The 13,693-nt window shown below is 50.4% G+C and overlaps 1 protein-coding gene across 3 annotated transcripts in view; it reads left to right on the plus strand.

The window, feature by feature from the left end:
• Positions 1-500: 500 nt before the first annotated feature.
• The window catches only part of LOC119400059 (kinesin-like protein KIF19), a 428,957-nt gene continuing 415,764 nt past the window's right edge, over positions 501-13,693 (plus strand). For all 3 annotated transcript variants that reach the window (XM_037666980.2, XM_037666981.2, XM_049417951.1), the window contains exon 1: positions 501-1,310. In XM_037666980.2, the coding sequence (XP_037522908.1) occupies positions 1,248-1,310 (63 nt within the window). In that variant the 5' untranslated portion in view covers positions 501-1,247. The remainder of the gene's footprint in view (positions 1,311-13,693) is intronic.

Raw genomic sequence — 13,693 nt, forward strand, 5'->3', positions numbered from 1 at the left:
TATCGACCGCTCTGAAACTTAACCCAGCGTGTCCCGTATGGCGTGCTGCTTACTCTCAGGACGTTAAAACTTTGATATCGTTTGTAACACCTGAAACTCTTGTGCAACGGCCTTTTCGTCGGCATTGGAACTTTAAACGTTACTGTCGCCTTGACGTGAAACCTGCTGCGTCATCCTCTTCACCTCATCGCGGAACTGTTCCAGGAAGATGTAATCTGTCAGTTTATTTGTCTGCCCTTTTCGTCAATGTCATGATGAATGCAAGCGCAAGCACGCGACTTTGTCGTTGCAACTGAAGCCTCCGGTCATTGGTCAACCACGCAGTGAATCGACCAGGAAATCGAGTCGACGAATGTGTTTTGGCCTGCATATTGGTTATTCCTCTTTCGCGACGAGTGTTACCGCTGTTATCTATCAGCAGGTGACACCAAAAGTAGTCGCCCTACTAAGATACATCGACAACTCAAGTTTTTATCCGACATTCTTTTCCTGAGTCAATACAGAAACCTGCGCATCGACTCGCAGCAGATGACGAAGTGTTGCTCTTCTGGCAATCCCGTACTAATGCTTGTTTCTGGCCACTTGCTAGTGTGACGTCACGGAGTAAACGCATAAACTTTATCTTACTGGGCAGCAGTGCTGACGTATGCTTCAACGAAACTTGTCAAAGTAACTGTGATATTCACGACTGGCCAGTGCTTTTCCAGATACCTGCTCGCTGAATCAGAGGTGGACCAGCTTTTATGCGGTCTTTTGAACAAGCTGTGATTCGTGGCGGCTAAAAAGCTGTGGCACTGATATTAAGCACTGGCCTTCCGTCTGGTATGCGTACAACAGCTGTCTCCGTTAAATCCAGTTGCACAGTTATTTAGTGACAAGTTCTGTCTTGTGTCGGAAAGAAGAGCAATGACACAGTTGTCACGGTCGTCCTGGAAAAGACAGCACCGGCGTCTGCTTATAACACACCCGACGTGCCATGACTGTGCAAAATGGAGTGACCCGTCGTATGCTGGCAATCATCGCCATCTGCTTTAGCGACGACAAAGGTTACGTCATCGTTGTGATCTGTAACACTGACGATACACCGTCTGAAGCTTCTGGGACGTGACATCATCACAGTTACTAAAACAAACACACCAGACGGTGCATTGTGCCTTCGGCGAACTATCGCTATAATACACGAGACCAAATGCGATCAAAGTGTGGTAGGACAGACTAGTCTGTAGTGAACTGAAGCAGCAGTCAACATGGCGAACCGGAAAGCACCGGCCTCGGAAAATGGCGACGAAGCGAAGGTGCAGCGGCTACTGGTAAGCAACCACCTGTCTTGACTACTATAATTTATATTTCTGCTCTTTTGTTGGCTGGAACTGAAGCAAACCTTGATGCTCTTGCTTGCCAACACGCTAAGCTTGCTTTTGTAGACTACGGAATGACGGATTGGCCCTGTATCTATCGCGGTTTCGGGGAACAGTAACCTGCTCTAAGTACAACCGTCCAACACGCTTAACACTAACGCTCAGCGGCGTGCTCTAGACCATTCTGACTGGCGTTAGCACCGCGAACTGTTGAATGCTGTTGGTATGTATGAAGTATTCGGTATCTCGGTATGTATAAGCATTCATACATACCGAGATGTTATCCAAACATACCGAGATCTCGGCAAAAGCGATGAAGACTTCGCGGCTGGTGTCAGTCAAACCGGTCGAGGCCGTGCTGCGTAGCGTTCATGTTAAGCGTGCTGACGGCTCTACCTTGAAGTACGCTTTGCAAAAGGTTTGTGAGCACTTTTCTTTACTTCACCGTAAATGCCAGAGCGTACTTATCGGGCGGTTCTCGCCTTTAATGTGACGTAACGTGCTGCAAAACAATGAAGTATTTTCGGATAACGGCAAAATCTTGGTACTGTACTTGAATGAATTAAAAAAAAAAAAAGATGGATTGTAAAGCATGCTGTACACGGAGATGCAGAACAGAAACATAATATGTTATGTGGAACATGCACGTCAGTCTGCTTAAAACGGAATCTACTTGTATATCATCCGTGATGGTAAACTTTGTGCGCAAAAACCAGACAATTCACAAGACGAGATAGGACGGGTGCTCATCCTGTCTATCTCGTCTTGTGAATTGTCTGGTTTTTGCGCACAAAGTTTCCCATCAGCTATGCATCATCTCGCCGAATTTCAAGTTTTGGTAAATATCATCCGTGAATTATTGTTTGACTAGTATTCCGTCTGCAGCACTTGCGTATATACCTGACGTAAGTAGAATGATTATTACGTAACACTTAAAGGAGTACTGACGCAAATTTTTATTATTTTTTTATTATTGTTCTAAATAAAAACTGGTGTTGAGGACCCTAAAACGAGTATCGTGGTGCCTGGGAACGCATTGAAATTTTTTGTAATACCCCTACTTTAAAAAGCACTTACGGTTTAGATATCGAGAGGGCGGTGTCGCAATGACGTGTAAGCACAGTCTGACGTCACAGATAGACAGCAAACTGCGTCGTACCAGCAGAAGCTCTGTCAGTCCCACGTGGTGCACATAAACAACGATGAATGAACTGTCGTCCAGCGACTAGGAGAGCGATTTCTGCGACTTAGGCCGCACGCAGGAAGCAGAGTTGGCAAAGCCAATAAACTGTGTTGAGTCGTCGTGATAATCTCCATTGCGGTGCGGCTGGCTTGCAGATGCTGGGTGACGAAAACCTTCAAATCCAAATAAAATATTCTATACGCGTTGTCTGACTCCCGTGTGCACAGAGCGTTAACACTGCATACCAAGGAAACTAAAAATGCACCTTTTGCGATGCATTAAAGTCGTGCCAGTACCCCTGTAATTTTGATGACCTCCACTGATGCGTCTTTCACGTCAAGTATGCTTAAGATATAGAGCCATACCACGCTCTGTATAAAACGCACAGCACGTAAACCCTCTTCGCAAAGAAAATCTAATTTGAAATTAAATGCAGCCTTAAACAACCTTTTAGGCCATGAGCCTCACATTTAATCGCTAGAATTTTCTGTCTAAAGGGAAATTGTGAATACTTGCATGCAAAAGTTCATTGCAGCGGTCAATAAACATTTTCACATTACTTATTCAAATGCACTAATTTCTATAATTACGACCAGTTCAATTAAAACAGAAGTTGAAAAACTTCAGTCGTCCGGACCAGGAGTGCATCCGAACTCTACTTTACTCATTCAGTGCAATGTCTCAAATTGTATAGGAACTTTCTGAGAGGCCTTTATTGGAGAGCCAAATAAAGCAGAATTTCAGGGGAGATGGAAGCATGCAGAGGTGAAAAATTGTTGAACACGTGCTGTCGCTGGAGTAAACCTTTCAACAAGTGTTCTTGCCTTCGTTAAGAATACAAGACTGCTTGCCGAAAGGTTGGCTCCAGCGACGCCACGTGCTCAAGGATCTTTTTACCTCTATTGGAGAGGGTAGAAAATGAAGTTCCGTATTTAACCGACGGTACTGCACAAATTTATCGAATAATTTGGTAACCACCAGAACAAACTTGCTGGAATGACAATGGATTCCTCATGAAGCTGTGCGACTTCTGTCTTCCTTCGCTCAAGCGTGTGGCTGTTCAAAATTACGGTTGCATATGCTGTGCGTATTCTGCGATACCGCGATGACCAGCTACAAGATGTTAGCTTAGTTACATGTTAGAAACGCTTATATACAGCTGTGTATTATAGGCGCATAGAGCTGCGTGAAGATAGACTACTTACAACGTTCATGGCTTATGGCATACGCAAGAACACACAAGTGAAAACAATCACGCAAATACATTGAAACATACATGAGAATAAAAACAACTCCCTTTGTAGCGTACCATTAGACCCCTACAACATGAGCTGCTGGCGTTGTCAAGATCGTCGGTTACTGTCGCTGTAGAGTTCTTTAGAATCTTTACTAGAGGGAACTGTGGCGCTCAGATTGTTCAGCCACCATGGGAATGAGAGGTAGTACACGGATTTGCCTAGTCTTTGTGCTTGCGGCTTCGAATCCACTTGTGGCTTTGTTTGCTGTGTTTTGGGTTTTGTTTCGGATAAAAAAAATGGCTGGTTGCGAACCTCGTGAGCTGATTTGAAGTGGTCAGCCTAAAAGGGTCAAGGTGGCGAAGTGGGACTGCTGAACTTTTGCTGAACTTCGCCTTGCGACAAAGCGGCTGCAGTCCAGACGCAGCTGAAAGAAGGAAGCTTAGCCGTACCCATCATTCCCATGCTGGCTGAAGCACCGTGCGTTGCAGCGCCCATAGAAACTAGCGCCAGATTTTCCTCTAGTGTACGGTTCTGAAACTACGATCGTCGGAACATATCTTTAATTCCAGTGCAGTCAGCCGACTCGCACTCTTCCCTTCCTGTCTATTTTTCCGCGTTAGATTAGTGCGCAAATAACCCAGGGAGAATTGCTTTCCATGGGTTTCGTGTCGACGTCGACCACGCCATTGTGCAACTTCTTTGTTCATGCTAGTCACGTTTGCGTGGCATCTTTCCTAACCCGCCCGCATTATTACGTGGCCGCAAGCCCATGCGAAGGGATTACCCTTGCGGACCAGGATAGACTCGCTTTAGCTTTTTTTAACTGTTTCCGCGCCAGAAGATAGTTAAGAGGAACCGGCGGTTAACATGCGTGGTTATTAGCTGTCTTAATCTCCTTATCTATTCGCTAAACTCATCTTAGCTGAGTCTGTTGGTTAGCTAATGTAATGACTACAGGCCGGATTTTTAGGCATTAAAGAACATGGTCTCTCCCGTGTTTTGGACGGTTCGACAAGTGTCCACTGTCGAATCAACACACTCCTGGTGTCTTTTCGGCATAACTGAGAAGGACAGATCAGGAGCAGATAACATGATCACTAAAATACCCTAAGGGAGGGATTCCTCCTATTGACCGGGTCGAATTGCGTAGAGCCGCTTTCTCCGCTTGCAAAGAACCAATGTGTATGTGAGAACCCCCAAGACATTTCTGGCCACGCTACTGCACTGAACGTCCTTTGAGTAAATTACAAACAAAACGAACACCGCGTGCGCATCCCATTTTAAGGCGAAAGCCTTTAATGTCTCATATTCGTGGTGTCTGTCGTCCGTCTGTGCCCTGGAACGATGCGAGCTCCGGCCTCTCCCCCTCACATTCTCTCAGCAATCACGTGATGGCACAGTGGCGCATAGCAACAATTGCGCGTTGCTCCTTCCAACGCGCGTTGCGCAACTGTTGAGCAACGTGGCGGCGGCGTCCATTGGCGGCGTCCGTCCGTGCCCCATCACACTCTCTCAGCAATCACGTGATGGCACAGCGGCGCGCGCGGTAACGCTCCTTCGTCAGACGTCTCGTTGCAGCAGTCGAGTTAGTCGGATGGCTCCCAAGCGGCCTGGTGATGATTCCACGGCAAGCGGTTCAGAGAAGCGCCCCAAGAATGTGGATTCCCCAGATGGCCGCAGCCTTTCGCCGAACACACTTTGGAATTTACAAAGTGTCCTTCAATTTTTTTCTTCCATTTCCTTGTTCTTCACTCTCCTTTCCGCTGGCGGCTCTCCGCGGTTTCCCATTCGCCAACCGTTCGCGCCATGTCAGCGTGGCGGCGAATGCTCGCCGGCGTGTCTCACTTCACCGCTGCTAGCGGTTGTTTCCGCGGGTTGGCTGAACTAGAGGACTAGGCTGAGCTCCATAGTTACGAACAGTCAGTGTTTCGCGGTAACATGAATAACGATCTCGAACTGCACCCGGGAGCGAAACTTGAGGCTAAATAGAGTTCATATAAGCGCCAATTTCGAAAAAAAAAGCATTTATAGGCATTTGAAAGCATTTCTGCAGGAACGCCAGAAATAGGCATTTATAGACACTGTAAAAACGCTATAAAAGCCCTTCTTAACCTCTAATTTATGCTCATTTATCAAAATGGTGCGATAGAAGCGTAATGAACAAAATAGGCATTTGCCTAAAATCTGGCCTTTAGTAATGACGTTTCAGGTAGTATCCAAATTGTGACTGCCAAAAGTAGGAAACTGCGAGATTCAGAAAAAAAAAAAACGCCCGGCCTGCATCATAAGCAATAATATGAGTGTTGTACGGCGTTATAACAGCGTGCAAGTTGCCTATTCCTTTGAAATCTAACAAAGGCACTGTGAGAGAGTGCATTTTATATTAGGGTATTACTCTCAACCAGCAATTTTCGATCCTGAAAGAAACTTAACGGTTGATCAGATGACACGGTCCCGTGCTCACTCCTGCACATGCATTTATGTGGGCAAAAAGGTCAATCTTTACAGTTTGTTCAGATCAAGGAACGCCTCTTATATTTATTAAATGTATACAGGTAAATGTATGACATTGTTGGGACACGTGTACGCGCGGAAGAAGTTGACTTCACAGCGCGAGTTCCAAACAATCACAGAATTATTTTCCCCATCTTTTACCCGTCCTCTCTCACAACTGGGGGAGTGATTCTGGCCAGTTCCGGTTCCGGCGGGGTGCTCGCCATCTCGTGGTCGTAACAGCGCAATTCTCAACTCTGCATGCAAGTCTCTATCACTGCTGCCTAGAATGCAGAAAATGTTACGAGCTCTATAGGTCAAAACATCCCCGACTTAGCCATTACCAGCGTCTCAGCGCCAATAGCAATTCTCTCCAGAAAGCAGTTTTTGCGTTGAACTTGGGTCTCTTCTACATGTTGTATGAGGCTGCAGACAGTTGGCCACTAAGAACTGCCGCATCCTTAACCACACATTTTAATACTGAAAAGGTAACTAGCCCAAAAGTAAACGTTACTCTTTACGACTTGAGAAACAAGATAACGTGAAGAGGCAAGGGCAAGCTGCAAGTATATACCTACAGTTCCGAAACTTAATTAGAGGGCGCAACCACAGGATACATTCACACACCCACACACCGAGGCATCAACCACGTACAGCGCCGATGCCTGGGTGTGTGGGTGTGTGAATGTATCCTGTGGTTGCGCTCTATTTAAGTTTTGGAAATGATCTACCAACTAGCCCAACAACAAGTTCTTTTAGATATACCTACAGATATAGGAAATACAAAAAAAAAAAAACGCACTGAAGAGACGCCTATAAATAAGGTGTTTTCGTTCCATGCGAGCACTTTTATGCGCGTTTCTTTGAAACGCTATGGTGGTAACATTTTTGCGTGTTGATGAGAGGAGAAGCTATAATATGGATCGTGTCGGCCTTAACTGTAAGCAGGCAGCGCTCTGATGGAGTTGTCCGTCAGCGCCTACTCAATGAAGGTGCGACGTTGGCAACCAGAAATGGGTCACGATGTCTGGGTACCGCGTGATGGATTATGCCGCGCAAAAAATGAGTGTTCTGCTGTGGGTGTTCTTTTCTTCTTTTCTGCTTGCTTGTTTAAAGCTCGACTCAAATGAGCACCGACAAGACTGGGCTTTATTCTGCGTTGTTTTTCGTGTCGCTACGCGAATGGACTTCGTGAATACGTGATAATTTCTATGGCTTGACTGACTTTCATGAGCTCCCCCTAGGTACTCTCTTATGCAATTTTTTTGTATTGCTGTGATTTTCAAGATTTTATATTCTCTGTCAAAAGGGGTAGCCGGTGCTATGTAAAAGCGGTAACGTTTCCTAAACAACACATAATTAAAAAAAACAGACGTTGGCGCAGAATTACAAGTCTAGTAGCTTTCCTACTACATATTGTCACGTGGTCGTGACGTCGACGAAGACAGCGGTCGGCGTTTGCAGGATGAAACTGTTTATTTGGCCGAACTTGTGGCCAGAAAATGAGAACTAGAACTACAGCAATACACGCTGTACAATGATAGCGGCGAACAGGGCGTCGTCCGTCGATCAACTGACAAGCGGTGAAGCGCGTCGGCACTTAAACATGTGCCGTCGAATATTCCAGCATTATCGCTGGCTGTCGTGCAAATTATAGAATAAGCTCGAGTGTGCGCGTCTTGCGCGCAATCTTAACAAAACGATCTATAATGATCGCGAAGCCTCTCGAACAATGAGGCGCGGTTTGCGCTGAGCGTTGCTGACAGTCTTTGTGGGCGAGAAACGAATAAACCAAAAGTGATAATAAGAAACGCCCGTGGCAATGCCCCCCTCTGAAAAAGCATCGTCCCGATGCTTAAAACAGAACAGGCCAATGCATGCAACAATAAATAAGAATAAAGCAACAAAGTACAATAAACAATAAGCAGAAGCAAGAAAGTACAATAATAAAGCAAAATGACAGTCCTCAGATTCGCTAACGCGTGTAATATGGTTTGAGGCGCACGACATGGACGACTTCAGGTCGTGCACGGCGCCGCTGAGAGTTCGTAATGCCGTGAGGGACAACCTCGTAGTCGAGTGCACCGAGGCGGCGAAGTACCCTGTACGGTCCGAAGTATCGTCGAAGAAGCTTCTCACTAAGTCCCCGTCGGCGTATTGGCGTCCATACCCAGACACGGTCGCCGGGCTGGTACTCGACGAAGCGTCGTCGAAGATTGTAGCGACGACTGTCGGTGCGCTGCTGGGTCTTGATGCGCAGGCGAGCCAGCTGTCGAGCTTCTTCGGCACGTTGTAAGTAAGCGGCGGCGTCGACATTTTCTTCGTCGGTGACGTTGGGTAGCATGGCGTCCAGCGTCGTCGCCGGGCTCCTTCCGTAGACTAACTTGTACGGCGTCATCTGCGTCGTTTCTTGGACGGCCGTGTTGTAAGCGAAGGTCACGTACGGAAGGACGGCGTCCCACGTCTTGTGCTCAACGTCGACGTACATGGCCAGCATGTCGGCGATGGTCTTATTTAGACGTTCGGTGAGGCCATTGGTCTGCGGGTGGTAGGCGGTGGTGCGGCGGTGGCTCGTCTCGCTGTATTTGAAGATCGCCTGAGTTAAGTCCGCAGTAAAGGCGGTACCTCTGTCTGTGATGAGGACCTCTGGGGCGCCATGACGCAAGACGATGTTCTCCACGAAGAACTTGGCTACCTCGGCGGCACTGCCTTTGGGCAAGGCCTTTGTCTCGGCGTAGCGGGTGAGGTAGTCAGTTGCTACGACGATCCACTTGTTGCCTGAAGTCGACGTGGGGAACGGCCCCAATAGATCCATCCCGATTTGCTGGAACGGCCGGTGAGGTGGTTCGATTGGCTGCAGAAGTCCCGCTGGCCTAGTCGGCGGTGTCTTCCGTCGCTGGCAATCTCGGCAAGTCTTAACGTAGTGGGCTACGTCGGCAGCAAGGCGTGGCCAGTAGTATTTTTCCTGTATTCTGGCGAGCGTGCGGGAAACACCGAGGTGTCCAGCCGTCGGGTCGTCGTGTAGGGCCTGGAAGACTTCTGGTCGCAATGTTGAGGGCACGACGAGAAGGTAGTCAGTTCGAAGTGGCGAGAAGTTCTTCTTTAGGAGAACGCCGTTCCGTAAGAAAAACGACGGCAGTCCTCGCTTGAATACCTTCGGAACAACGGCGGTCTTGCACTCGAGGTACTCAATAAGGCCCCCCAGTTCCGCGTCGGCCCGTTGCCTTTCGGCAAAGTCGTCGGCACTTATGGTTCCGAGGAAGCAGTCATCGTCGTCGTCTTGCGGCGGCGCGTCGACGGGGGCACGAGACAAGCAGTCGGCGTCAGAGTGTTTTCGTCCGGACTTGTACACGACGGTAATATCGAATTCTTGAAGCCTCAGACTCCATCGTGCGAGACGACCTGAAGGGTCCTTCAAGTTAGCTAGCCAGCATAAGGCGTGATGGTCACTGACAACTTTGAAGGGCCTGCCATAGAGGTAGGGGCGAAACTTTGACGTAGCCCAGAGGATGGCAAGGCATTCCTTTTCTGTTGTGGAATAGTTTGCTTCTGCCTTGGATAGTGACCGGCTAGCATAACTGATAACCCTTTCAAGCCCGTCAGTCTTTTGCACAAGGACGGCACCGAGTCCTACGCTGCTTGCGTCGGTGTGTATTTCCGTATCGGCGCAATCGTCGAAATGCGCAAGTATGGGTGGCGTCTGCAGGCGTCGTTTAAGTTCTTGAAAGGCTTGCACTTGCGCCGTTTCCCACCTGAATTCCACGTTATTCTTCGTGAGAAGCGTCAGTGGTTCGACGAACCGTGAAAAGTTTTTGACGAAGCGTCTGTAATAGGCGCATAAGCCGAGAAATCGGCGCACGGCCTTTTTGTCAGTGGGTGGCGCGAATTCGGCGATGGCAGCTGTTTTCCGCGGGTCTGGGCGGACTCCAGACTTGCTGATCACATGACCCAGAAACAAGAGCTCGTCGTACGCAAATCGGCACTTTTCTGGCTTCAGGGTCAGTCCAGAGGCCTTGATTGCTTGAAGTACTGCCTCAAGCCGCCGGAGATGCTCGTCGAAGGTTGAGGAAAACACGACGACGTCGTCCAAATACACAAGGCACGTCTGCCACTTCAATCCGGCCAGTACGGTGTCCATGACACGCTGGAACGTCGCAGGTGCCGAGCAAAGACCGAAAGGCATGACCTTGAACTCAAAGAGGCCGTCGGGTGTTATAAAGGCAGTCTTTTCTCGGTCTCTCTCGTCGACTTCGATTTGCCAGTAGCCGGTCTTGAGGTCCATCGACGAAAAGTACGTCGCGTTGTGAAGTCGATCCAGGGTGTCGTCTATTCGTGGGAGGGGGTACACGTCCTTCTTCGTGATTTTGTTCAGGCGCCGATAATCAACGCAGAAGCGCAGTGTCCCGTCCTTCTTCTTCACTAACACCACGGGTGACGCCCACGGACTCTTGGACGGCTGGATGATGTTGTCGCGTAGCATCTCGTCGACTTGTTTCTTTATCGCGTCGCGCTCTCGAGTAGAAACTCTGTAGGGGCTCTGACGGAGTAGTCGAGAATGTTCTTCTGTTATAATGCGGTGCTTCGCAAGGGGCGTTTGTCGGACCCGCGATGACGACGAGAAACAGTCCTTGTATTGCAGGAGCAGGGTTTTCAGCTGGTCTTGCTCGGCCTTCGGAAGGCTCGGATTGACGTCAAAATCCGGTTCGGGACCTCTATTCGTCGAAGCAGGTTCGGCAGCATCGAAGAGGGCGAAAGCATCGCTGGAGGCTAGACATTCGTCGATGTAGGCAACCGTCGTACCAAAGTTGAGGTGCCTATATTCGTGGCTGAAGTTTGTCAGCACCACCTTTGCTTTACCGTCACGCAGCTCGGCTATACCTCGTGCGACGCAAATTTGACGGTTCAGGAGTAGGTGCTGATCACCCTCGATGACGCCTTCAAGGTCCGCAGGTTTTTCGGTGCCGACGGAAATAATGACGCTGGAGCGCGGCGGAATGGTCACCTGCTCTTCTTCTATCACATTCAATGCATGGTTGCCTGGCATCGCGTGGGGTGGGAGCGCTTTGTCTGAGGTCAGTGTTATCGACTCAGACCTCAGGTCGATGACTGTGCCGTGGTCACTTAAGAAGTCCATTCCAAGTATCACATCCCTGGAGCAGTTTTGTAGGATTACAAAGCTCGCAGGATAAGTCCGGTTATTGATGGTGACTCGCGCCGTGCAGACACCAATCGGGGTTATCAGATGGCCTCCAGCGGTCCGGATCTCGGGGCCTTCCCAAGCAGTCCTAACTTTCTTCAACTGTGCTGCGAACGGCCCACTGATGACGGAATAGTCGGCTCCATATCGACGAGAGCAGTGACGTTGTGGCCGTCGATCAGAACGTCGAGGTCGCTAGTCCGCCGTCTTGCGTTGCGGTTAGGTCGCGGCGTCGGGTCACGGCTACGTCGGTTTGCACCGCTGCTTCCGCGTTGCGTCGTCAGGTCTGCTTCCGGTCGCAAAGTTCGTCTTCAGGGCGTCGTTCGGCGTGCGGCGGGGGCTCGGAACTTCGTCGCGGCGTGGTCGTCGACGGCGGAGGATCTTCAGCATTTCGTCGTTCAGCAACCGCACCTCCATCGGTTGCTGCCCTTAGTTTTCCGGATACGGGCTAGGCGACCGGCCCCGGTTTGGGCCAGTGTACTGCCGGCGGTGCGGTGACATGTAACGGCCGGGCGACGGCGAGCGGGAAGGTCGTCGTTTCTTGCCGCTGTGCTCCGGTGAGATAGTCGTCGATGTCGCGAGGCCGTTCGCCTGGCTGCGGGCGCGGCGCGTTGACGGCGAATCCGCGTAGCCCCATCTGTCGGTACTGGCAGCGGCGGTACGTGTGGCCGGCCTCCCCGCAGTGGTAGCAGAGCGGGCGGTTGTCAGGGGCGCGCCAAACGTCGGTCTTTCGGGGGGTGTAGCTTTGGCTTGCAGGCGGGCGGGATGGCGTCGGAGGTGGCGGCGGTGTCTGGCGACGGAAATGCGACGGCGCGGGGCGTTGGTGATAGCGCGGAGTGGCGACAGCATGGCGTGCAACGGCAGCATAGCTCATGGCTTCCGGCTCAGGTTGCGGCGGTGCAGCAACTTCCAGCGAATGCTGAAGTTCCTCGCGAACGACGTCGGCTATGGAATGCACCTGAGGTTGCGATGCAGGAAACATCTTTCGGAGCTCTTCGCGCACGACCGCCCTTATCGTCTCACGCAAGTCGTCGGAGCCCAGCGCATGTGCTTCCCCGTAGTTCGTCGTCGGCATGCCGGCGGTTGTATTGCCTCGTGCGCATCTCGAGCGTCTTCTCGATTGTTGTTGCCATCCGCCAGGAATTCTTGGATGGTCTTGGGTGGTTTCTGATCAGTCCCGCGAACAGCTCCTGCTGATTCCTCGCATGAGGAAGCGCACTTTCTTCTCCTCGGGCATCTCGGGGTCTGCGTGGCGGAACAGTCTCGTCATTTCTTCTGTGAAGAGTGCCACGTTTTCGTTAGGCAGCTGCACGCGGGTTTTCGAGTAGAGCCTCGGCCCTCTCCTTGCGGACGGACGCTGGTGAATGTTGCCAGGAACCTGGTGCGAAAAACGTCCCATGTTGTCAGGGTTCGCTCTTGGTTCTCGAACCAGGTTCTAGCTGCGTCCTCCAAGGCGAAGTAGACATGCTGTAGCTTGTCTTCACTGGTCCAGGCATTAAAAGGGCGACTCGGTCGTAGGCTTCGAGCCAGCTTTCCGGGTCTTCGAACGAGGATCCGCGGAAGGTTGGCGGCTCCTTGGGCTGGCGAAGAAGGATTGGCGCAGGCTGCACGTGGTCGGTCATAGTCGCTGTGGTCGATGTTGAGATCTGCGGCTGCCTGGGTTTTTCGGGAAGGAGCCCGTGCTCTGGCTGCAGTCCCTTCTGCCTGCGGCTTGTTCGACGATCCGGGATTTCCTTGCCGTCGTCCTCGTCGCGGCTTGGGCTTGGGTCAGCGCTCCGCGGTGGCGTCCGGATCATGGAAGAAGCAGCACCTCCACCAGATGTCACGTGGTCGTGACGTCGACGAAGACAGCGGTCGGCGTTTGCAGGATGAACTGTTTATTTGGCCGAACTTGTGGCCAGAAAATGAGAACTAGAACTACAGCAATACACGCTGTACAATGATAGCGGCGAACAGGGCGTCGTCCGTCGATCAACTGACAAGCGGTGAAGCGCGTCGGCACTTAAACATGTGCCGTCGAATATTCCAGCATTATCGCTGGCTGTCGTGCAAATTATAGAATAAGCTCGAGTGTGCGCGTCTTGCGCGCAATCTTAACAAAACGATCTATAATGATCGCGAAGCCTCTCGAACAATGAGGCGCGGTTTGCGCTGAGCGTTGCTGACAGTCTTTGTGGGCGAGAAACGAATAAACCAAAGTGATAATAAGAACGCCCGTGGCAAT

This window comes from Rhipicephalus sanguineus, chromosome 7, assembly GCF_013339695.2.
Source record: "Rhipicephalus sanguineus isolate Rsan-2018 chromosome 7, BIME_Rsan_1.4, whole genome shotgun sequence".
Lineage (NCBI taxonomy): Eukaryota > Metazoa > Arthropoda > Arachnida > Ixodida > Ixodidae > Rhipicephalus > Rhipicephalus sanguineus.